Source organism: Diabrotica undecimpunctata, chromosome 10, assembly GCF_040954645.1.
Source record: "Diabrotica undecimpunctata isolate CICGRU chromosome 10, icDiaUnde3, whole genome shotgun sequence".
Taxonomy (NCBI): domain Eukaryota; kingdom Metazoa; phylum Arthropoda; class Insecta; order Coleoptera; family Chrysomelidae; genus Diabrotica; species Diabrotica undecimpunctata.
The window spans coordinates 8,906,372-8,932,374 of NC_092812.1; the positions used below are offsets into that span (position 1 = coordinate 8,906,372).

At 31.1% G+C, this 26,003-nt stretch overlaps 1 protein-coding gene across 9 annotated transcripts in view; it reads left to right on the forward strand.

The window, feature by feature from the left end:
* Positions 1-232: 232 nt before the first annotated feature.
* The window catches only part of LOC140452223 (uncharacterized), a 365,408-nt gene continuing 339,637 nt past the window's right edge, over positions 233-26,003 (forward strand). For all 9 annotated transcript variants that reach the window (XM_072546348.1, XM_072546341.1, XM_072546340.1 and 6 more), the window contains exon 1: positions 233-1,926. In XM_072546348.1, coding sequence (XP_072402449.1) covers positions 722-1,926 — 1,205 coding nt within the window. In that variant the 5' untranslated portion in view covers positions 233-721. The remainder of the gene's footprint in view (positions 1,927-26,003) is intronic.

The window sequence follows — 26,003 nt, forward strand, 5'->3', positions numbered from 1 at the left end:
AAAAGAAAATTTTAATAAAAACAATATCCTTGAAATACAGTTAAGTTGGAAGACCTTGGAAACACTGTACCTAGCCTCAATTTAGGTCTTGTGACGTCATGAACATTCTGACGCCACGTGAATCTAACCACCACATACAGTGCGGCGATTAGTGAAGGATATTTCGCAGCCATTTTATATTTCGCGCCTTGAACTGAGGTTAGCAATACTCGCGCCACCAATATAGCCAACACTGCTTGTAGTGTAACGAACATTTCGGTATTCGGTATATTCGCGTACACGGAGTCGTATACTGGTGTCAGTAACGCGCTGTCTTTCTAAACTAAATAAATCTTGTAAAACTCGAGTTCTTTGAAATATATGTAAATAAATCGGAAATCAAGTGAACTTTAGTGTCAGTTGAAGACAGTTTGATTAGTTTTTAAAGTTTGCAAGAACTAACAATAATACAGTGAAACACCGAATGTTTCTTTTCGTTTCGTTATGGCCGCTAAAACAGGAGACAAATAATCCTCCTTAACCTCATTTGTGCTTTTGTAAACAAAATTTCATAAACTTCTTCAGATTTGAAAATATACTGTTTTTAATGTGTAAACAATGAAAATAACTACTATTTATCACATGTAAGTTTAAATCATGAATATTAGAAGAAAGGTTTTGACAGAACTTGCTAGACATACATCTTTTAGTTTCTAATATCTGGTACTTTTCTCAATCCATCATGAATGTGAAACAAGAACGACAGGATGAAGCTGAGATCAGAGAATTGGCTGCTAAACTTATGGAGGCCAACAAGGTAAAAATGAATTCACCACAAAGACATCAACAACAGCAGTCTCAAAATATAAACCTTTTAAATTTTTTAAGTGGAGGCGACAAAACTAAATCTAAAAACAGTGGTGGTACAAACGAAGTCGATACCAAAAATATTGACGAAGAGTCTGTTAAAGGCAGATTTGGCTGGACTATGATGGGAAAGATACATATTCCATACATCCTAAGGTCCGGCGAAAAGTATTGTGCTGTTAGGATGGTTGAGATGAAGGTCTTAAATAAACTTTTAAATTTTCTTCATCAAGATCTATATAATTGTACAAATATCCGTAGTTATTATATAACAGAAGCAGAAGCAAGACTATTAAATGAAATTAACTTTAAACACTGTGATTACCAATTTGGGCGCGAACAGTTTACTTCTCGGGACCTCATAGTTCGGTTAGTGGACGGAAACGAATTCTATCAATTTTTAGGACACTGCTACGCGAAGTTAAGTAACAATGACACTGAAAAAGTAAAAAACCTAGACCGTTGCGGTTTCATTCGGATAAATAAAGAATCTGTGGTTCCATATACACTATATAATGAACTTAAATATGTTCCTCTCTTTTATTTCGAAGGTGAAACCGACAACCTTCGGCAAAGGGCAGATAAACTAGAAGGCTGGGATCTGGCCTATCTAAAATTCTGCTGTAAAGTACAGGGAATTCGAAATGAGTTATTCGCTCATGAGACATGTTCAGTAATAAGTTTAAATGATATTAAAAACTATTTCCCTCCAGGAACAATTTTTGAAGATTACTGGCCTAAGAAAAATCTAGAATCACAATTACTGATTAGTAAAACCTCCACTCCATCACATAATACCATACAGTGGACGCGTCAACCTACTGCACCTCCTAATACACACCCCTCACCATCTCCAAAGCCAGCGACACAAGCAAAGGCCCCTAATAGTCACATGCATAATATGCATATGTATCCCAACTATACGATGGCAGGAGGACAACCTTCTTATCATGGAACTCAACCTAGAACTGCTACTGGTGCAGTACGCAGCACATATCCATCTGCTACAAATAGGATGAGACCTTACTATTCCAGTATGGGCCAAGCTCCACCACCTTTAATTAGGGCAAATGCATCAACGTAAGTTTGAAATTTTGTTTTATTAAAGTAATTTTAATAAATAACATGTTATCAGAACCATGTTCAAATAATGTAATAAATGAATATGATTTCTACATTTTAGAATTAAGATTTTAGGATTAATTCCTTAAGGTTAGGGATTAAAACTTATAGGTAGTGTCCCTTTTTCTTCAAATATCATATAAATGAAAAGTTGGGTACATAAATTGCAGTTATGACTTTGGAACCTGGGTATAGACTATTTATTGTATTAAGTTCTTAAGTATTCTGTTTAACAATTTCAAATTGAAGCTCTAATTGATATTTTAGCTAGTGTTGTAAATCATTAAGTATTTATTATTGTATAAATAAAAAAAATTAAAAATAAAATATGAAGAGACACTATACATTATTTTAAATATGAATAAATTTGGATCAAGATCTTTATAGAATAAATGCATTGAATTATATTCCTGGAGCCTAATTTTTAAACATGAATAAAAAATGACATGTTCTGAAGAAATATTAAAACAATGGAATGAAGGAATGATAAAGTCTATAAGAAGCCACAATAGTGTTTATGAATATTATATACATACCATACAGTTCAGAATAAAGTTTCACCATAAAATAGTTCATCAATCTAAGTAATGGAAATGAAATACCAGAAAATCACTTGGTTTGTCACCCGACAATTTCTTTCCCTTTCATTTTCAGCTATTATGTGGTCACTACAGTCCTTAGAGGCCTTTGGCTATGTTCTTCCACTTCTACAAAAATTTATTATCACTACAGGTGCCTTTCTCAAGTGATGTATTTTTACTATGCCTCTACACTGTAACAAAAGTGCTTTTTCGTTTGGCTATTATTGTTCTTTATATATTTGTTTAAGTTAGTGTTTGTTCTGAAAGCTGGTGTTATTCCTTTCCTTTTTATGAGTTTGGCTATTTTTGTTGATATTTTGACTTTATATGTAATTGAGCAGAAGGTACTTAGTTTTTTCTCTGGTGTTGGAAATACTTACTAATTTTAGGGTTTTCTTATGCAGTTTTTGGTTACACATTTGTTTATTGTTTGTTCATTGTATTCATTGTCTACTGCTATTTGTTTAATCATATTCAATTCTATCTTGAAGCTATTTTTTAACATGGGAAGTTCTGTTAATCAAATAAATTGTATATAGTGGTGTCAGTATGGTTAGGTCTATGAAATACAGAGAAACTCTTGTTTGTTTTCATTTTTAAATCTAGAAAATTTATGGATTGATTCTGTTCTGCTTATATTGTAAATTCAAAATGACTATGAAGTGAATTAACATAAGAATCAGTTAAGTTGTCTGAAAAGCATATCAGTATATTGTTCACATATCTCCATCAATATAAAAACTGTTTGAATATGGGATGTGTTGAAATCTTGGTTTCTAGATGATCCATAAAAATTTCAAGATGTAAAATTTTAGATGTAATTATTGGATTTGTTATAAGGTCTAAAAGGCTTTTTACTAAAACAAAAGTTACTGTATTAGGTTATACTAGAAATATTTTTTACATCAAATGAAATTAATCTGGAGTTGTTGGATCATTAAAAATGTTCTATTTTATTAACTAAGCCCATTGCTATCAGATATTTTTATGGATTATCTAGAAACAAATATTTCAGAACATCCCATATTCAGACAGTTTTTATATTATTAGAGATACATGGACTAAGTATATACTTGTATGCTTTACATGAACTAAAAGGCAAGTTGACCAATTCTTATCTTACATTAATTCACACTCCATAGTCATATTAAATTTACAATAGAAGCAGAACAGAATCAATGCATAAATTTTCTAGATTTAAAAACGATCAGAGTTGTAAGTTAAAAACAAACATAAGTTCTTCATATTTCATAAACCTACCCATGACACCACTATACATGATTTATCATCCCATCCTACACAACATAAATGGACAGCCTACCATAGCATGTGACATAGATTAACAGAAGTTCCCATGTCAAAAAATATCTTCAAGAATTGAATATCATAACAAATAGCACTAAATGTTTAAACCAAAAGCTGCATAAGAAATCCCTCTAATTAGTATTTCCACCACCAGAAGAACCCAGTACCTTCTGCTGGATTACATATACAGGTAATATATCAACAAAAATAGCCAAACACATAAAAAAGAGAGGAATAATATCAGCTTTCAGAAGAAACAAATTAAGCAAATACATACTGTCACCTAGGGTTAGTGTGACGTAAAAATATTGTATTTTTAATGTATAGTATAGTATAATATATAATAGTAATGATTTTAAAATAAAAAAAATATATATTTGTTTTTAATTGAATGGTTTCAGATTTTTAAAGAAGGCTTTCTGGTCAATTGTCACAATCATTGCACAGTGAATAGCCATGTTGCATTTTTAAAATTGATTTTACATTATGTTTTATTTAAGAGGGCAAGGTGTCACACTATCCCTTATTATGGGGTTACTGTGACTAGGATTAGGGATAGTGAGACAACTAGTTTTTTTTGCCATTTAAAAGCACCTAGGATTGAGTGTGCCTTGTTGTGACAAAGAAAGACATTACAAAAATATTGTAATAATTTTTGGCATTTAAACATTCGACAATTTTAGAAAAAAATGTGAAATTTCTTATTTAAAACACCAATTTTTTTATTAAATGTAGGTATTTTATTGAGAACCTTTTCTTATTTTACAAATTTAGTAACATCTAACATTCAAAAACATCAACTTTTCCATTAAAAGTATACCGCATTCTTTCACCATTAAGGGATAATATCGGATCCATCAATATTCCTATAATCTGAGACATTCTAATAAATGACCTGTCTTTTTATTAATAACAAAAGTCTTTTTATCCCTATCAACAGTTTGTTCTTAATCATACCACTTCTATTTCATCTTTAGTGTCATCAAAGTTTTCAATTACACACACATACCTAAAAGCAGTTGTACCACTCTTCCCACCCATAAAAGTTGCAACTATAAAAGAGCCTTGTTTAATATCTTCCTCTTTTACAGGTTTTATTCCTCTTTCTGTTTTGTCACTTTCCCCTAAAGACATCTTCTATCTCCTCATCACTAACTGATTCATCTTTCTTTGAGTTTTTCTTGATTGTTTTTGGACAGGTTTTGTTTTCCTTTAATTTTTGCCTTTTTTGTCTTTAAAGAACTGGTGTATTCTTCTTTTGTTATTATTTCTGCAGTATCAATTCTTCGTTTAACTTTCTTTTTTTTATGCTAGTTTAAACTATCTTTTCCAGAAGCATATGCTCAAACACTTTCCCTGGTGTTTATTAGCACACAGAAAGTTCAGTGATTTGACACCCTTGTAATGGACTAGAGAATTGGCCAGTGATTTGATGCTTTTATTAGAGTGATAGAGGATAAACTGGCAATCCCTTGCTCTTCTGATGGACTGGAGGTTGGGCAAGTAACAGTATCCTCTGTTATCGTCTCGGTTATGGGGTTGGCAATTATTGGATGTTTTTGGACTTTGCATTTGATAGACTCTTTAAATCTCTTTAGTTTATCAGGATGATAATTTTCTTCTTTAATGCCCGTTTTCTTAAAACCACTTACAAGCCATGATGAGTCTATTGCTTTCCATGCCAGTCCTAAAATATTTGAAAATTCACTTTTAGATAACTTCTGCCCAATATGATGCCGAACCCAAGTGGTTAGAAGTTGATCCCACATAATTTTTAATCCTCTGAAGACACCAATGTCTAATGGTTGTAAGATATGAGAAGTATGGGGAGGTAGTTTCAAAATTGACACATTATTTTCTAGTGCTGTTAAATTAAAATAACTAGTCGTTGTGTAACATGACCTAAAAAACACTTCTTAAAATCCTATCAAATTTCAGTCAAAAACATAAGTACTCTGGAAGTTGCTGTTGAACAAATAAAGTTACATTAATACATAATACGTTACCTTTTGGTGTATTTTAATCGCTAAAACACACCTTATAACATAAACAATAACGGTTGCAAGTTACTGCCAACCATAACCTGATCAAACTAAGGTAGTAAGTGATGATAGTGTGACATGTCACACTATACCCATGTTTCAATGTCACAGAAACCCAACAGTGTGAAAATCTGTGGGGTTACTGTGACATACCTAAAAAAAATAATAGTTAAAGATAATTAGGCCTTTAAAACAAGTTTAAATGTTTAAAATAAGTGATGCAATACCCATGCAGAGAAAAAATCATTTTTAAATAGAAATAATTTTGAAGAAATTCAAAATTAGGACTAATATGTCAGAATTTGAAATTCGAATTAAAATACATACATAAATAAATACTATGATTTTAACCTAAAAAATAGAAGGGACCAAAACAATTTTTTTTAAATAATCTGTTGAAATGCAATAAAAGTGTAATATAAAATAATATGTAATATAAAAGCACAATACAAATTAGTATTTACTGTTGTCACACCAATACGGCTGTCACACTAACCCTAGGTGACCCGATATTAAGAACAACAAGAGCCAAAAGAAACAGTGCTTAAAGTGGTGTATCTAAACTTCACATGTAGTGACTTCCTGGTAGAACCTTTAAAAAACATATCTATAGAAGAACACAAAAGGGCTTTTAATACTAGAAAAATAGATCCTATGTACAGGATTTCTCATTATATTTTGGCCCCCCCACTTATTTTTTTTTAATTTCGATAATACAAAAACAAGTTTTAAATGACACTAGTTCAAATAAATGTAGTATTGTAAGTCATTAATTTTGTTGACTTTCTAAATATATTTTTTTCTTATCTTAGTATAGTACAGTAGTACCATCTGCCATTATAGAACAAAAGTAATGCTACACAATGCTATATATTTGTAATCAGGAAATGCAGGGCTACTCAAAACTATAAAAAAATACAGGGTGTCCCATTTGAAATATTGAAGATGCATTTTATTGGGCACTTTCTGTATACAAAATTTGGTCTGTTGCTACATTGTTGGTCGGCACAGATAAAATAATACAACTTTTATTTGAAACTTTTTTTTGTATTCCCGAAATTACGGAAAATCAGTGGGGGTCAAAATATAATGAGAAACCCGTTACACACTTCACCTTCTAGATCGTAATTATTCTTTTAATGACCAATTACAATTACAAATGCTCCATATTAAAAATAAAGGCCTTCAACTGTATTAGAATATATGAAAATTAATAAATTAAAAAATACAGATATAATTCCTAATGATCAACTTAAGACAAAAAGCTCTCCCCTCCTAAACTTATCCTGTTAAAGACTATATCCTGTAGATGCATAGTAAGTAAAAATACATCACTTAAGAAAGGCACTCTGCTCTAACAGCTGTATTGATAATAAATTTTGTGGAAGTGTTGAAAACACTGAAGGTTTTCAGTGTTTTATTGTTAGATAATTGCCCTACACCACTGTGGTATAAGGGTTTTTGAAAATATACATATATACATATACAGGGTGGTCCTTAAGTTATTGTACAAAAGAAACAGTAGATTCTACACTTTTAATTTAAATTTAACTTAATTAACTATTTAAGCCAATTTGTTTTAATAAAATATTGATATTAATAAAGATACAGGGTGTTAAAATGGAAATTTAAAATTTTATTTTCCACTATAACTTTTATATTTGGGAACATTGACACACATTTTTCTCTTGAAAGAGAAATGAGAAATTATAAATTGATGCACCTTTTGATGTAGCTGATAGAGGGCGCCACATATGTGGCATAAATTTGTGCCTAACTTATTTGCTCTTCAAGTTAGCGCTATTTTTGTTAAAAAATATTAATCACACATTATTTTAACATAAAAATGGTATACATGTTAATAATTTCAAAACTCAATAGTTTTCGAGATAATCGCATTTTATAAATTAACTGCATAATAACTCTTAGTTATAATATTTGTATGATAAAACACTGAATACATGTGGATAAGTATAATTAATAGTTTATTAATTATACATTATATATATTAATTATAAAAACAACTCAAAAATGGTAATGTCACATCACAAAATGCTTTGTTATGGCTGCTAAATGTCGTATTAAAGCGAAGCTTCTATCTTCTTCTTTAGGTACCATGTCTGTATTCAGACATTGGCCGTCATCATATTTAAATTTTCTGAAACCTTTCTCTATCGCTTTTATAAGTTTCTATACTGGCGTTGAATAAGTTTTTATCTATAGTAAAATGCTGAGGCGAGCGTCACGAAAAAAGCGCCACGAGACAGCGTCACAAGTAGCGTCACGAAATAACAGTCTTAACATCGATCCTTCAATTCGTTTTTAGTCATCATATATTTTTTAACATCCTCTCAAAGTAATGATCAAGTATCAAATTTATATTTTATTGATTATTTAATATTTAATCTGACTTTGACGAGTCTGTCAGAAGTAAACAAGTGTGTTTTGTTGATACAGAAGCAGAAACATAATATTTTATTGAATTATTTTAATATAATATACTTTAATTTAAATATAAATAATAAATAGATAATAAAATTACTTTATTAAATTTAAAAAATAATATTTAAATTTAAAAATTCAGAAATCATAGTATAAAATTCGCGCCAGTCTACAGTACCAGCTACTGTACCTACCACCTTTTTTTTTAAGTCAGTTTTGATGTAATCCGTCTATAAGAACCACATTGATGTAAATTCCTATTATCCTATTATTTTGTCAAATACTATTTTAATTATTCTACTGATACATTTTTTTACAATATTTCGTTAACTATTAACTTTAATTAAAGGTATTTTATACCAAAATTTAGAAGTATGGATGCCTTTGCCTATTTTTTCTGTGTTACCTGTAGTAATTGCGTTAAATCAGAATTATGTAGCTGATTTGTAGAATGCGATTATCTCGAAAACTGTTGAGTTTTAAAGTTAATAACTAGTATACCTTTTTTTGTTAAAATAAGATGTATCTTTAATAGACACTATTAGCGCTAACTTAAAGAGCAAAAAAGTTAAGCACAAATGCATACCACATATGTAGCATATGTGGCGCCCTCTATAAAGTACATTAATGGTTGTAACAAATTATAATTCTTCATACTTAAAAGCACCCAGTTGTAAATTTTTATCCATAAATGTTCACAAACATGAAAGTTATAGGGAAAAATAAAATTTTAAATTTCCACTTTAACACCCTGTATCTTTCTTAATATCAACATTTTATTAAAGCAAGTTGACTTAAATCGTAATATTTTAAATTTATCTAAAAATTTACAACAATTTTATGAAACTAAAGCTGTGGATACAAATAAAAGAGAAAGTAGAAGATGGGAAGAAATAATCAATAGTAGTGAGAAGGAAGAAAGATAAAAAATGTCACTAGAAGTAACTGCAGATAGAAAAATGATCAAAAATGTATAAAAGAGTATTTCTATTTTTTTTTGTATAATTTATAAATTATACCTACTTATTGTTTTCAGTTCTAGTTTGGGTCTACTGCCATTGAGCAAGTTTGTTTCCTTTATAATTATTTTTTTTAATATGGGTTTTACAGGGGAATAGTTGATTGCCATTTGAGTTACTTGGACCAAGTAGGTAGTCCAGTTTTTACCAAGTTTCCTGTCTTTAAAGGCATGTCTTTGAATGTTTTCAACCTACTCAATTTACTGTAAATTCATTACTTCTATATTTCCTTGCTCATAATCTTATAACTGTTCTATACTAAACTGTACTGTATAAACAATCAACTGATCCAAATAATGATTGTTGTATCTATAACTTTAGAATTTTGTTTGCAACAGTTTGTTGCAAACTTATTTTTAAAATGAAACCAGTTAAGTGTGACATATTTAAGTGAATTAGGATCTGATCACAGTGTAGTCAAGATTATTTTGTGATTAAAATTTTAAATTATATTTTATACTAAAAAAAGAACAAGTAAACCAACTTTTCATTTTCTATGTTAATTTTAAGAAAAAAAAGGACAATTTTAGAAATAATTTTCAATATATAGGGTCATATTGAAAATAATTCCTTTAAAACATTATTACAATATTCCTAAATTTGTATGTTATAATTCTGGAAAACTATATTTTTCTCAACTATCTATCCTTTATATATTAGTATTTATTGTTAAGGTGTTTTTATGAAGATTTTGAGCTTTTCGTAGTTGTAGGCAGGGCTTATATACTTTATATATGCATTGTATATATACATGTATATTTATATGTATATTTATATATACATGTATATTTATATGTATATTTATATATACATATTTTATTTATATATGTGAATTATATATATCCTTGCTGTTAATGCAAAATGTCATATGTTAAAAAATGCACTTTTTAGGAGACAAAAAAATACTTTATAATATTTACTGCATGAGTACTTAGTGTGTTTTCTCCAAATTAGAAGATATACATATGTATTGCACTTTGTTTTTAAGTATATCTTCTAATTTGGAGAAAAACACTACTCACAAAGTCAATATTATTCATTCAGTTTTTTTTGTTTCCTGAAAAGTGCATTTTTTAACATATGATATTTTGCATTAATGGTAACGATATATATATATATATATATATATATATATATATATATATATATATATATATATATATATATATACATGCATACATACAGTGAACAGCTAAATTATGGAATATTATCATTATTTCCAGAACCGTCGAGTTTTGAGGGAAATCCCAAAACAGGTCGATTTTTGTTATAAAATACCCATCTTATAACATACATGGAGTACGGATGACGTCACTGGTGTGAGTGTAGTGACATAAGTGTTCATTTTTTTAAATAGAAATTGGTATAATGCGACACCTCATTTGAAGTAGAATTTAATTCTCTATTTAATAACATTTCATTTTTAACTAAAATATTTTTTTAAGGGTACAAAAACAATTTTTTTTTAATTTAAATTCAACTAAATTACAACTGACGATTTAATTCATAATGTACTTTAAAGTAACCAAATTATGTATAACAATTATTAAAATTAAATGTTCGAAATGCCATCCATCGGTTCCTGCCATGACTTTCTGAAGTAAATACTTAAAAAAGCAAAAATAATAATGGACACAAAAAGTTATCTCATAAACACTGATACTTTTTGTCAAATGTTAATTCAAGCAAGTGGAGTGGCGTAGTTACTGTAATATTTATTGACGTAAATGTTTTGATTTTGTGAATTGTCATCAGTTGTCAATTGTTATTTTTACTTTTGAATACTAAATTATGGCTCACCTAAATGAAACACAACGCATAGAAATATTAATTCTTAGCGGATGCGGGGATAAAAAAAGAACACAGAACGAGGTATGCAATTTATTCAACGCAAAGTATCCAGATAGACCCATCAGCCAATCAACAGTAAGTAAAATAGTCCGAAAATTTGGAGAAACTGGACACATTAAACATATTCCAAACGCTGGGTGTGCTAAATGTACATGACAATCCTCACAGTAGTTCAACACAAATGGGTGAATATGCTGGAGTTTCCCAACCATCGGTATTACGTATTTTAAAAAAAGAAAAATACCATCCCTACAAAATTCAACTAAGTACATCAGGAATTAAACGACGATGATCCCGATCGCCGGCTTCAATTTTCTGAAATTATGCAGGATTTATGTATCCGCAATCCACATTTCATCAATCAAATCCTTTTTTCCGATGAAGCCACATTTTTTATACATGGTACCGTGAATCGTCAAAATTGCGGATATTGGAGTCAAGAAAACCCACATTGGAGGACTGAGTCACACACGAAATATCCTCAGAAAGTAAATGTATGGGCAGGGATCATTAATAACAGAATCGTTGGCCCTTTTTTCTTTTAAGAAAATCTAACAGGAGAACGTTATTTAACTTTTTTGAGAAGTCAATTTATACCTTTCCTTGCTAACATGTATCCAAATGTAAATAATCCAAATTTACCTAGAAAAATATCTGGTTTCAACAAGATGGATCCCTTCGCATTACGCACGTGAAGTACGTCAATTTTTAAATCATTGCTTTCCCAGGAGGTGGATCGGAAGACGAGGTTTTATAGAGTGGCCAGCAAGGTCGCCAGATCTAACACCTAGACTTTTTCCTGTGGGGTTACATAAAATCAAAAATTTATGTCAATAGACCTCAAAACTTACAGGACTTGAAAGATAGAATTAAGCATGAAATAAGTCTAATTACTCCAGAAGTCATCTGCAATGTACTTGATGAATGTGTCCGTAGATTCGCATATTGTCAAGAAACCGATGGATGGTATTTCGAACATTTAATTTAAAATAATTATTATGCATAATTTGGTTACTTTAAAGTACATTATTAATCAAAACATTAGTTGTAATTTAGTTGAATTTAAATAAAAAAAAATGTTTTTGTACCCTTAACAAAATATTTTAGTTAAAAATGTAGTGTCGTTAAATAGAGAATTAAATTCTCGTTTAAATGAGGTGTCGCATTATACCGATTTCTTTTTAAAAAAATTAACGATTACGTCACTACACCTACACCGGTGACATCATCCCTACTCCATGTACGTTATAACATGGGTATTTTATAACAAAAATCGACCTGTTTCGGGATTTCCCTCAAAACTCGACGGTTTTCGAAATAATGATAATATTCCATAATTGAGCCCTTCACTGTATATATAAAATATATAAAAAACTGAGTGTAACTAACAATAAAAAGTTATTCTGAAATTCTTGATAAAATTACTATATTTTTAATTTAAGGAAGTATAATACAAAAAGTATTATGCAAATATTTTTTTTACTTAGTGCTTTCAGAGTGTTCTATTTGCGCTTGCAGAGTGTTCCAATTTGCATGCAAAAATCTGTAAAAAGGTTGGTTGTGGGAAATATGTATTTGTTTTACAAATATTAATTAGTATTTAATAATTTATTCTTTACAAATGAAGCAAAGGACCCAGGCACTTTTCTTAAGTAAAAGTGATTTCAGTTAAATTAGCTGAAACTTTGCAGAGAATTTTGATCATACTGATCAAAAGTTCTCATTGCCCGAAAACTCAGAAATCATTTTTTCTGAGTTACAGAGGTTCAAAGTGCCTGTTTTTCTCCATCTGAATTATGAGTATTTGTATGCGGTTATGCATCGAAATTGCTTACAGGAAGTACTAAATTGCAATGTTAGCGTTTCAACAGTCAGGAGAAGACTTCGTTCTTCTGGACTGTCTTCTCGGGTAATGGCTACAGGACCGCCGCTTGGCCGTGCGCATCGAGTTGCACGACTAGCTTTTGCTCGACAATACGCGCATTGGAGAATTAATGATTGGAGCAAAGTTTTATTTTCAGATGAATCCCGTTTCAGCCTAACTGGATCCAATGGATGTGTAAGAGTTTGGAGGAGAACCGGTGAACGATTTTCACAAGCTTGCATTGCTCCAGGAATGCCATTTGGTGGAGACTCGGCAATGGCTTGGGGAGGTGTATCTTCCGATTTCCGCACAGAATTACCCTTCATCGAAAATGGGTCCTTAACTGCACGAAGGTACATTACGGAGATTCTGGAAGAACATGTTATACCCACCATGACAGGGCTTGGAGAAGACACCGTTTTTATACAGGACAACGTGCGACCGCAGGTTGCCAGGATCAGTATTCAATACTTGGACAAGGTTGGAATTATGAGGTTACCCTGGCTAGCTAGATCTCCGGATCTGAATCCCATCAAACATCTCTGGGACGGTTTGAAAAAATGTATTCAAACCCATACACCTCCTCCTAACAACGCACAGGAGCTTAAGGATCTGGTAGTGAGAGAGTGGAATAACATACCACAACATGTAATCCGGAGAAAAATTGAGAATATGCCCCATCGTCTGCAAGAGGTTATTAGAGCAAGGGGAGGCAATACACGATATTAGTCATTGAAATTCCACCGATGTTTTACCACATTCTGTATTTTTCATTTTTTCTTTCGTATGTATGTTTCAACAATTTGGTTTGTTTTCTGCTTTTTCAATAAAAACCATAAAAAAACAGTTTTTTCTTTCTTTCAAAACAAACATTGATGACAAATAAAAATACATTAGCCTAAAAAAAAGGTTATTACTGCACCAGATGCAAAAATATTCAAGAAACTTGAAATTTTCAAGGTGACCCGGATTTTATGATCGCGAGTGTATATAGGATGCTAGTAAATAAGTGCAACAAACTTCATGGGATGATTTTGCATGAAGAAATTATTACAGTTTGCTATGTAACTGTATGTTCCCAAATGCTTCCTTTTCTGAGGTAGGGATGTTGAAATTTTTCTTATAAACTTATTTACTACCCTAAAACCGGTTGAGATTTACAAATGAAATTAGGAATTTTTCATTTATAATTGGCATGCATACAGGTAATGGTCTCAATTTAAAAAAAAAATAGTATGTACTTACTGAGATATTTCAAATTAAAAATCATTTTTGAAATCGTGTTTAATTTGTGAAAAATATCTTTTTATATGTGGGGGGCGTCAGTTTTATGCAAACAAAAACATCTCATTGTGTATTTTTCATTCATGACTACGTTTTCAAGAAATATCTAATACAGTACTATTAAACCAGAACAGTAACAGAAAGTACCACTACCACCAATAAAATTAGGTGCCACCAATATAATTAGTTTAATAGGTGCAATGCTACAAAAAAATGTTCAAAATTATCTTTCTGAAACATGACACAATATTCAACTCTTCGTATTCATGCTAATATTTCTAGTGTATTTCTTATTTGCTATGTAAAAGTAGTCAAGTAACTCGGAAAATAGAACCCTGAAAATGTGGATTTAAGCTTGTCTTACCCTCCTTTGCAAAAGTTATATATATAAAATTTCTATATATATATATATATATATAGTGAAGTCTGCTTTTTATTTTTAATAGGTTAAAACTACCCATTCCTTCCTAATAGGAAAACATGTATAGTTAAAAATGCTTAAATTATGAATTAAAATCAATAACAATTCATTCATCGCTAGTGAAATGATGTCTAATTGGTTTTTTTTTTTGTCTATTTATTGGTCTAAAAGTTTTTAACCCCTAGAAGGCATCATTTTATGCATAAAATACTAAAAAGCCTATAGTTTAAAATGTTTTCAGAAACGATATTTCTTTAGTTTAAACTCTTCAACCCCTAAAAGTGACTACAAGGTTAAAAATAGTTTTGTTTGTACAAAAATTGTTCGTTGCTTATGAAACATTATTTCCTTGGTTGAAATTTTTTTAACTCTTAGAAACTACCCCTATGCTAATAACGGTACAAGGCACTCAGTATTATTTGTTGTGCCGAGATATTCATCTACAAAACCATTATGTATATTTTAGATTCCAAGATACACTATTTTTCACACTCCAAAAATACCAGTGGCTTTTCTTCAATAAGTCAGTTAATTTTCAAGCTTTCATGTATACATAGCCATTTGAAATGTAATTTTAAGCTAAGCTACAAGGCTAGTTTCATTAGAAACCCAAACTACTTTTAAATTTTGAACAATTAAGGTTTAAAGCACTCAAAACAGGGTGTGTTCACACCAAGACATATATTTTAGTCAGTGATATCTTCATTGTTTCTTAGGGTACAAAGCTTTATAAAAACCGAGAATAGTTATTGAAAAAAGAACTACATTTTTGTACTGTATCATTTTTTACATATATATTATAGTTTTAAAATTATTTTGAAAAAAGAACATATTTTAGAAATTTTCAAAAAAGACTATGCAATTTAATGTAACCTTTTTCAAAAATAATGCATTTTAAACAGTCAAACTATTTTATCTAATGAATAACACTAAAATAAAATACAATGTAGAAGGAAAACAATTAATTTTGATTCTGGTGGATATTAAGTTAATTATACTGCCATTTTTCCCTTAAAATCTTCAAGGTCCTTTTTTTATAAGCTGTAACTTAGTCAGTTTACATGCAAATGACTTTTTGTAGCCCTTATTTTTAATTTCTTTTCATGGACCATAAAAAACTTTAATATCATTACCCCCGAATAATCAACCCTTTTCTTAAAATTTAACATTGAATAAATTGATCCAAATATTTGCAAAAAAATGTGTCCTTTCACCTACTATATCTTACTTTGTATTGTGTCTAGAATATCTTATAAAAAATGAATCTCATTCTTCTTGTATAAGCTTCAGTTTTGTTTTACGTACTTTTTAGATCAAAGGCATATTTTTAGTATTATTCTTAAAAAACCGTTAAAAAACGTGACTTTTTTCAATGAAAATTCGCTGTTTTCATCCATAAATAGCTCAAATAGTATTGACTGTCTGAGAAAACTCTATAGAACAAAAGTTGCTTAGATTTTAATCCTCTATCGATTTCCATGATTATTTTGAGCAAAAGAATTTCCACCCCTCGAGAAGGGGTGGCAACCACCCCTGTGTCAAAAGCACGTAACGGCGTTATAATGGCATCATAATCCTGGATGGGTCTTTGCCTATCTGGCTATGTCCTTCCATTCTGATCTCTCTTGGGCCCTTCTCCTCCATTGTCTTATATTCATGGTTTTCAGGTTGTCTTCCACGTCATCCAACCATCTCGTCCTGGGCCTTTCTTTTTTCCGCCTTCCTACCGGCTTCCACTGTAACATCTTTGTCGTTTTCGTGTCTTCTTGTCGCTGAACATGTCCTAGTCATGACAGTCTTTGACTTTTCACAAATCTTACAATGTCATACCCTTCACTCAGTTCATTAACCTCGTCGTTTCTCGTGATTCTCCATGTGCCATCTTCCTCTTGCACCGGGCCATATACTTTTCTCAGTATCTTTCTCCCAAATGTCCTGAGTTGGGCTTCCTCTTTTTTCGTCATTGCTCAGGTTTCACAACCATAGGTTACTACGGGTCTAATAAAAGTTCTGTAGATAGATAGATTTTGGTTCTTTTGTCTAATAATTTCGATGTCATCAATCTTTTATTAGCATAGTATGTACGATTTCCACTGGAAATACGTCCATTAATTTCGCTACTTACGGAATTCTTCCGATTGATTTCTGTGCCCAGATATGTGAAGGCATCCACATTATTTTGATTGTCATGTACTTAGGTTTTGTCTCGTTTATTTTAAGCCCTCTTTTTTGTGTTTCAGGATCAGTTTCCTTGAATGTTTCCATTAGTCGTGTCTTGCTTCTACTAATAATGGCGACATCGTCTGCATATGCAGTAATTTGTACTGTTTTGGTGTTTGTATGGGCGGTTACATTGGTTTTTCTGATAACTGCTTCAAGAACAAGGTTGAACAGCATGGTTGAAAGTGCGTCTCCCTGTCTCACCCCCCATGTTGATGTCAAACAGGGGAGACAGTTCTCCATCTACTCTAACTGCAGCTTTTGAACCCTGCAACATCATTTTTATGAGGCTGATATATTTTTTTGGTATACCTAGTTTCTTCTAAGAAAGTTTCTTCTTCCCCCAGCTTAGCATTAAAGTCGCCTAATGTTATAACAGCATCGTGTCTTTGGATTTTATCACATGCTTCCTGAAGTTCTCTATAGAATCTTTCAACCTCGTCTTCATCAGCCTCTTCCGTCGGTGCATATACATTATGCAGTTTACCTTTGAGTCTTATGGTGCAAGTTCTGTCTGATATGGTGTAAATATGATAATGGCTTTTCGCAGTCTTTTGGTTACTATAAACACTACTCCTCTTTAACCTTGTCTTATTTTATTTCCGGAGTAGTATAGTGAGAACTTTCCCACCAACTCATCAAATTTCAAGTGAATCGGTTTAATAAGACAAAATTGGGAGGTGAATAGCCTGAGTGAGTAAAGTGGGTTCAGTTAGATGAACTGAAAGGAATGAATTTTTGCAGAGAGAAATTGCATTTTTGCTCTATTGTCATGCTACTCAAAAGTTCTTATTGGCCCAAGACTCATAAATCAAATGTTTCAAATTTGTCAAAAATGTTTCTGAGTTTAGAGATTCAAAGTGTTTTTATTCCATTTTTCAAAATCATGAATTTGGAAATGTACCATCCCAAACATTCAATATATGACATCTAAATCTCAATAAACATGAATATGGTATCTGAATGATATTTCTTAATATTTTCCTGTCAAAAAAGTGGGATATCCTGGGTAGAATATCCATGTGGATATCCTGGGCAGAATATCCATGTGGATATCCCAGTGGAATATCCGGTAGGATATGTAGGGCTGATAATTGATAGGATATCCGCAGGATATCCCACTTTTTTTGACAGAGAGATATTAAAAAATGTCATTCTGATACCATATTCATGTTTAGAGATTCAGCTGCTGTATATTAACTGTGAGCAATATGTTTCCAAATTCATAATTTAAAAAAATGGACTAAAAACTGACACTTTAAGGCCAATAACTTAACTAAATAAACCAGGAATATTTTTAAATATGACAACCAATCAGGCTAGGAATTAAATAATGTGTCACATTTCAGGTTTGTCATTTGTTTCTCTAGATTTGCGCCTATTTAAAATTTTATGAGTGGTGCTTTCTGATATTGTTCTGATTTAATGTTATTGTATTAGATAGTTCTTTAGAATGTATTAAAAGAATTAAAATATACTTACATGTTAAGATGTTTCATTTTTTTTGCATAAAAACGGTGCCTCATATGAAAAAGGAAAAAAAAAAAAAGATATTTTTTGTCACAAATTAAGTGAAGCTTTGAAAAATGATTTTTAATTTGAAATATCTGTGGCATACTATTTTTTTTTTTCTTAAAAAAATTGAGACCATTACCCATATACAACGCCAATGATGAACTTCTTAAAACTAACCAAAGTTCATTTGCTTATCTCAACTGTTTCATCATCTGTTTTTAAGAAAAATTTTAACACCTGTTATCTTGGAAAACGAAGCATTTGAGGACATACATTTATATAGCACATTGTCATTATATTTTCATGCAGAATTACTTCCTGGAGTTTGTTACACTTATTACTAACATCCTGTATATTATATAAATACTTATTATTCAAATGGACAAAAACAGACACTTTGAACTTCTGTAATTCAAAAACAATTGATTGCTGAGGTTTGGGGCAAAGTTTCAGCCAATTTCACTGAAACCATTTTTACATGAGAAGAGTGACATGATCCTTTTTTAAAATAAATATAACAAAATTGCAGTAGCTCTACCAATACTAATTGGCAAATTAATTAGCCAAGGTAATTTTGTAAATCTTGTAATATATGAAATAAATTTTCAGTTTGGTGTGTAAGTATAATCAGGTAAATAGTGGCGGCCAAGATACAGGCATTCTAAGCTGGAATGGACAAGTTCGATTTTCGGTACCAAAAACGCAATTTTCATTTATAAAAATGTAACAAGCCATCACTGTGATTCAGAAGATACATAAAGCAGTTGACCCCCCTGGGCTAGTGTGCATTGACACCAGTTACCTAAAACAGGGTTAAATATGAAATTACAATATTATTGTTAGTATCAGGTAAGCAGGGTTCTGTTTGTCAAACATGCACATGCACATACTATTAACTAATATAAAATATGGAAGTATACATGTTTAGGGCTACTGTACTATATTACTGGCTGCCAAAAGTAAGAGTAAGACTTAACAATTATTGCTAAGCTTCTTATTATCAACATTTGAGCTTACCAGTTTCTAGTGTGCCCCTACTTACAAAAATGTCACTCTGTTAGGGCTACTTGAAAATGCGTCAGATGACTAATACCAACAGATAACAGTAAGATTGTATGTGTTTGTATAAGTATCTTTAATAGTTTTTTATATATTAAATTTAACTCTTTTTTTGGGACTCTTTTTTTAGGACTCTTTTTTTGGATCTTCATTTTTGGAACTCCTTTTAAAGAAATGAGGAAGATAGTAAATGTTTTATTTAACTAATGTCAATAAATTAACAACTTTACTGTCCAATTAATCATATGTGATTCAAAGAACCTGAATATATACCTAATATAGGTTATGTAGGTTCATGAATCAAGGATGTTATTTTAATATTAAAATAGTGTTGGATGTCATAGACTCTGATATGTTACCATCGGGACAGTGCAGTTGTTAAAAATAAAACAAAATAGATTTGATGTAATTTACCACCCATCTAGTTTTATAAAAAAAGTGAATTTTCATTTAATACTGGTCACCTCCATCAAATTTTTGTTACATGATGTTAAAACATGTAAATTGTCTTTTCTGTCATTAATGTATTACTACAGAGAAATAAGCAAAATTTAACTCTGTTATATATATATATATATATATATATATATATATATATATATATATATATATATATATATATATATATTCTGCAGAAACGCATTGTTTTTTAAATATTAACAGTTTCGTGTAAAAATGATTTTTTAAAATTTTTCCTTACCATTAAAAAGTTGTATTTGTACTTAAATATAAACATTTTATCTTTACGAGATAGAAAACCCTTAACCCTTCAAAATATCATATTCCACAATTACTGAGTCTCTCATATAGGTTCTATTCCAGTTTGATTGTTAAGCATTTTATTTGATGGATTATGAAGTGGTTCATATTCCACCATGGGTCTGCAAATCTCTTTATAAATATTGACAGCAGTTTCAATTGTAATTCCCTTATTCTTGTATTTTAAGCTTCTAAAGTGTTTTGCTCTAGTACAATTCCCAGATACTTGACATATTGGGAGGGTTTAATAATACTGTTACATATTTATAGTATGATATGAGTAATAGACAGTTTGGCTTTCATAATGGATTTGGAACAATAGTTTTGAACTCTGTATAGTTTCATAACACTTGCTCAAAAATGTCGAGACCAAATCTTTTCATCACATTTATAGGCTGAGAAAGCTTTCAACAATATTAAATGTGACATTCTCATGGAATGTCTAAAGCAAACAGGACTCAACAAAAATGATATTACTCAACATTAGATGGAAATAGCACAGATGCGCACCAAATAAGTAGAAGAGTGAGACAAGGCTGTATACTTTCACCATTACTATTTAATATATACTCCGAAGAGTAAATAACACAAGCACTTGAAAATTGTACAGAAAGGATTAAGTTAAATGGTGGAAACATAAATAACATTTGTTATGCCGATGATACAGTCATTATTGCTGAAAGTGAGAAAGACCTGCAGATGCTACTAAACACAATTTGTGATACTGCGGAACAGTTTGGTTTAACAATAAACATAAAGACAAAGAAATACTTAGTGAGTTTCGATTTGCAATGATAATAATAAAATAAAACCATTTGCAATGGTTATAGCCAACCTTCATTAGTGAAGTCGGCACTTGAAGATGTTTATAGTCAGAGAGTGATCTTGCATTTTATGTTGTGTTTTAAAGGGATTTATTATTAATCTCTATGGGCCCGATATATTGTGTAATCCACCTGTCTTTTTAATAAGTTAATTGGACTTTTAAATTTTTCCCAAAGGATATCACTGCTGTGTCATCTGCAAATTGTAGCAAATTACTATTGGTTAGTTCATTTTCACATGTTTCTGCAGTAGAGGTTGTACAATAGAGGGGAGAGTGGTGAACTTTGTGGAACTCCTTGTTGCATTGAAAATGATTGGGAGTATGTTACATTAATTTTAAGTTTACACTTGTTTCTTTTAAGAAAATCATTAATAATCAATAGTAGCAGTTCATCCTGTGAGGTTTGTATAATGATTAATGTTAGGTTTGGGAATGATTATTACAATACCCATCTTCCACTGATCAGGGAAGAAATGATTCATTATACAATAGTCATATATGATCCTCATTTCCTTACGAATAACAGGGTCTAGTTGCACAATTCTTATTATCTGACTGGCCATCATAATATTCTAGTTCTGAAATTTGTTGTCTAAATTATTCATATTTGGACAGTCTTTTTATTTTATTCCAGTATGTTTTACTCTTCATGGAATTTATATTTTTACATGCGAGGATCCATTTATGTTCTTTAAGGTGTCATCTCAAGCGCTGAGACATCTCATATAAGTCTCAGCGCTGAGATTGAGGTTTGTTGAATGTTACGTCTGGTCCCAACTATTGTACTGGGTAGAAACTTGGACGTTAAAAGCGCAAATAGTTAAGAAGCTTGAAGCCTTTGAACTTTGGATATACCGGAGAATGTTGAGAATTCCATGGACTGTCAGGGTCACCAGTGAGGAAGTGCTGAGAAGGATGGGTCGAGACAAAAACTTGTTGAGAACAATAAAAGTAAGCAAGACTGCATACTTTGGACACATACTGAAGAATGATAAATATAGGTCATCATGCAGGGTAGAGTCGATGGCAAAAAGGGAATAGGTAGAAAAAGGAAGTCATGGCTGCGAAATATTCGAGACTGGACAAACATGACTGTAGACGAATTATTCCACGTTGCACAAGACAGAGAAACTTTTAGAAATGTGGTCGCCAACCTCCGTTAATGAGGACGTCATAGGAAGAAGAAGAAAGTGTTATTACATTGTTATTAAATTGTGATTACGTTAATATCTTTTGTTTGTTAATTTGTGATTTTAATGCATATGCATCATTGATTTGGATCTGCCTGAGTAACTGTCTCTAGTTCAATTAGAGATAAATTGAAGGGTTGAAGATTGTAATAAAAAGGTGACTTCTTTTGCTTGGGTGAGTTTTCTATTATTAATAGAATTTCAATATTTCATTTTCATTCTGGCTTTACAACCCTTGAGGACACTAGGTCCTAGTGTCCTCAATAAGTTCACTCCAGTGGTATCTATATATCGCCTTCCTTAGCCAAGCTCATAATTTCCATATTTTTCATGTCTTCATCAATCTTATCAAGAAACTTATTCTGGGTCTTCCTCTTCTCTGACCAATGGGTTTATTAAAAATTTTTGGAATGCAATATTTTGGAGGCGTTTCTATCTCTTATGAGATGAAATGTTTATGTTTAAGTATAAATAGACACCTTTTAATAGTAAGCGAAAATTCTAAAAAAACCACATTTTTCCTTACTAAATTGTTATTAGGTACTTAATTAAAAATCAAAGCCGAAATTTCTGCAGGAAACGTATAGGTTTTCTTACTATAAATATATATTGAAGGAAAAGCTCCTCAAATACCTGGTTATTGCGAAGTCCTGAGAAATACTTATTTCCCTGTAGTTATATATAAAGTATGTACATTTAAATTGTATTTGCGTGTAGAAATGTCTAAAAACGCTTACTTTACAAAATGTTTTAAATAATCTTTCTAGATATTTTTAATGGAGATACACAAAGAATTGTCAAGTGCTTTGTGAATCTTGTTTACTAAGTTACAGACATTCTTGGAGACTTCTGGTTCACACTACTACTACCGATTTTCTGAAAAATCCTATAAATATAGGTAAGTTTCTATAAATGTAGCAGAATACTACCAATATTTAAATATTATATTTATGTGGGATTAAGACCAAGAAAAATACATTGTTAACTAACTAATGTTTATATATTTTCGCAAAATTTTAAAATAATCTTTTTTAAAACGATTTTCAGAGTGGAAATCGAAATGTCAAACCTTAGTTAAAAATGTAATTTTCAATACAATCAATAATTGTGGCTTGATCCCATATAAACATAATATTTAATTTAGACATGCCACAAGAAAGTAGTTTTAGAACCTTGTTAGACTACCAACATTATTTTTAAAAAATTGGTACCATTGTCCAAAAAATAAAATAAAGATGTTTACGTATTTTTTGACTTTTTGAATGATATTTTAAAATTTATTTTATCTGATTTGTGATTTTAATCAGAATTACATTTGTTTTGACGTTTCAATTTCCGATCTGGAAATAGTTTAAAGAAAAACATAACCTGCAAAATGTTTATAATACGACGATAGCCAACGCTTCAAAACAAGCATGGCAAACAAAGAAGAAAATGTAATTCTCATTAAAATCAAATGGGTTTACCCCACTTAAACATGCCACTACATGCTAAACATACTTATTCTCCGTTCTTATATATGGCGTGGAGTCATGTACCTTAACTGAAGCATCACTGAAGAGACTCGAAGCATTTGAGATGTGCTGCTATAGATGCATGTTGAGGATTTCCTGGATAGACAGAGTTACCAACGAAGAAGTAATACACAGAATGGATAAAGAGCGCGAACTAGTCGTAACCATAAAACGTCGCAAACTGGAATACCTGGGCAATATAATGCGCAATGAACAACGATATGACCGAACAACGGTTCGGACCATACTTCAAGGTAAAGTGCATGGGAAAAGAAGTCCAGGACGAAGAAGAATATCCTGACTGCATAACCTGCGAAAATGGTTTAATTTAACCACTACCGGACTTTTCAGGGCAGCAGTCAACAAAGTCAGAATAACCATGTTAGTGTCCAAAATCCGTAACGGATAGGCACCATAAGAAGAAGAAATATGCCACAAGAAAACAGTTTCAGAACTTCATGAAAGATAATAATTCTAAAGTCTTATCCTTTTCTATATAAATTATTAGACTTAAATTTGTAAAACTGTATAAATATAATTTGAAAAGTTATAAAGTTGAAAAATACATGAGGAACTAGAAGCACAATATAACTGTTTACCACCTTATAAATATTACTCATTGTTTTAAAAATTACATTTAAATATTTGAAGAAGAAGAGCAGAATTGTAATGAGATAGTTATAAAAAATATATGGAAGAAAACATCTTTTTTTATATATAGACATTACTGTCTGTTTTTCAATGTGCCTCCAGTAAGTTGTCGTTCCATCGTTTTCGAGGTCTTCCTACTGATCATCTTCCTATTGCGGGATCGTCTCTTGTCCTCTTTACTCTATTTGTTGTCATTCGGCTTATATGATCGTTCCATTCTACTCTTTTGTTTCGAACCCAGTTCTTGATGTTCTCCACCTTACATCTACGTCATATATCTATACTTCTAGATCTGTCCCATAGTGTCTTACCATAAATTTTTCTAAGTGTTTTCATCTCTGCTGTTTCTAACATCCATTTTGTCCTCTCTGTGTCAGGTCTTGTTTCTGCCGCGTATGTCATTATTGGTCTGATGACTGTTTTGTAAATTCTGCCTTTCGTTTCTTTCCCGATATTTTTATTTCTCCATATTGTTTTATTTAGGCAGCCTGCGGCTCTGCTCTATTCACTTGATCTTCCACTTCGGTTTCGAGCTTTCCGTAGCTAGATAATGTGATGCCTAGATATTTAAACTCCATCACTTATCTGACTATAACACTATTATCTGACCTTCCAGCTCCAATTTACATCTTAGTAAATTTGCTGTTGTAACCGTGCATTTTGTCTTTTTTGGGGAAATTAACATGTTAAATTTTCTGGCGGTTATATTAAATTGGTGAAGCATACGTTGTAAATCATCTTCACTTTGAGAGAGTAGTATTGCGTCGTCTGCATAGCAGATTATTTTAAGTTGTTTTTCTCCCATTTAATATCCTTTTTTAGTTCTTACTTTTTTTATTATTTCGTCCATAATCCAGTTGAACAATGCCCGACCTAAAACCTTGTTGTTCTTCTGCTAGTATTATAATTTTATTCAATTTATTTGTTATCACTTTGGTTGTTAATTTTAGTGTTGTGTTTAATAAATTAATTCCTCTGTAATTTTCCGGGTCCGATTTGTCTCCCTTTTTGAAGAGAGGTATTAGGAGGCTTGATCTCCATTCTTGAGGAATTCTGTTTTGTTCTTTTATTTTTGGATTAGTTTTAATAGTTGTTTGGTCAGATCTGGTCCTTCGTACTTTAGGAGTTCGTTCGGTATTCTGTCCTCTCCTGGTGATTTTCTATTTTTTAATTTCCTTAATGCTTCCTTTACCTCTTCCTCCTCAATATTTATTTCTTCGTTTGTCGTCACCTCTGGTGTTGGTGGTTCATTATCGTCACCTTTAGCAAATAGGGATCGAAAGTAGTCTACTCATGTTTCCTTCTGAATGTGCTTCGTTTTTATTAGTTCATTCATTTCTTTTCTTTGTCCTCTGATCATTCTCCATATTTTTTTTTGTTTTCCTTTTTCCTTTTTATATGTCTAACTAAAGTATTCGTTTCATTTCTGATTCGTTTATAGTGGTTGTATGCCTATTGTGTTTGTTGTGGTCTGTATTATAAAAAGGCTTTC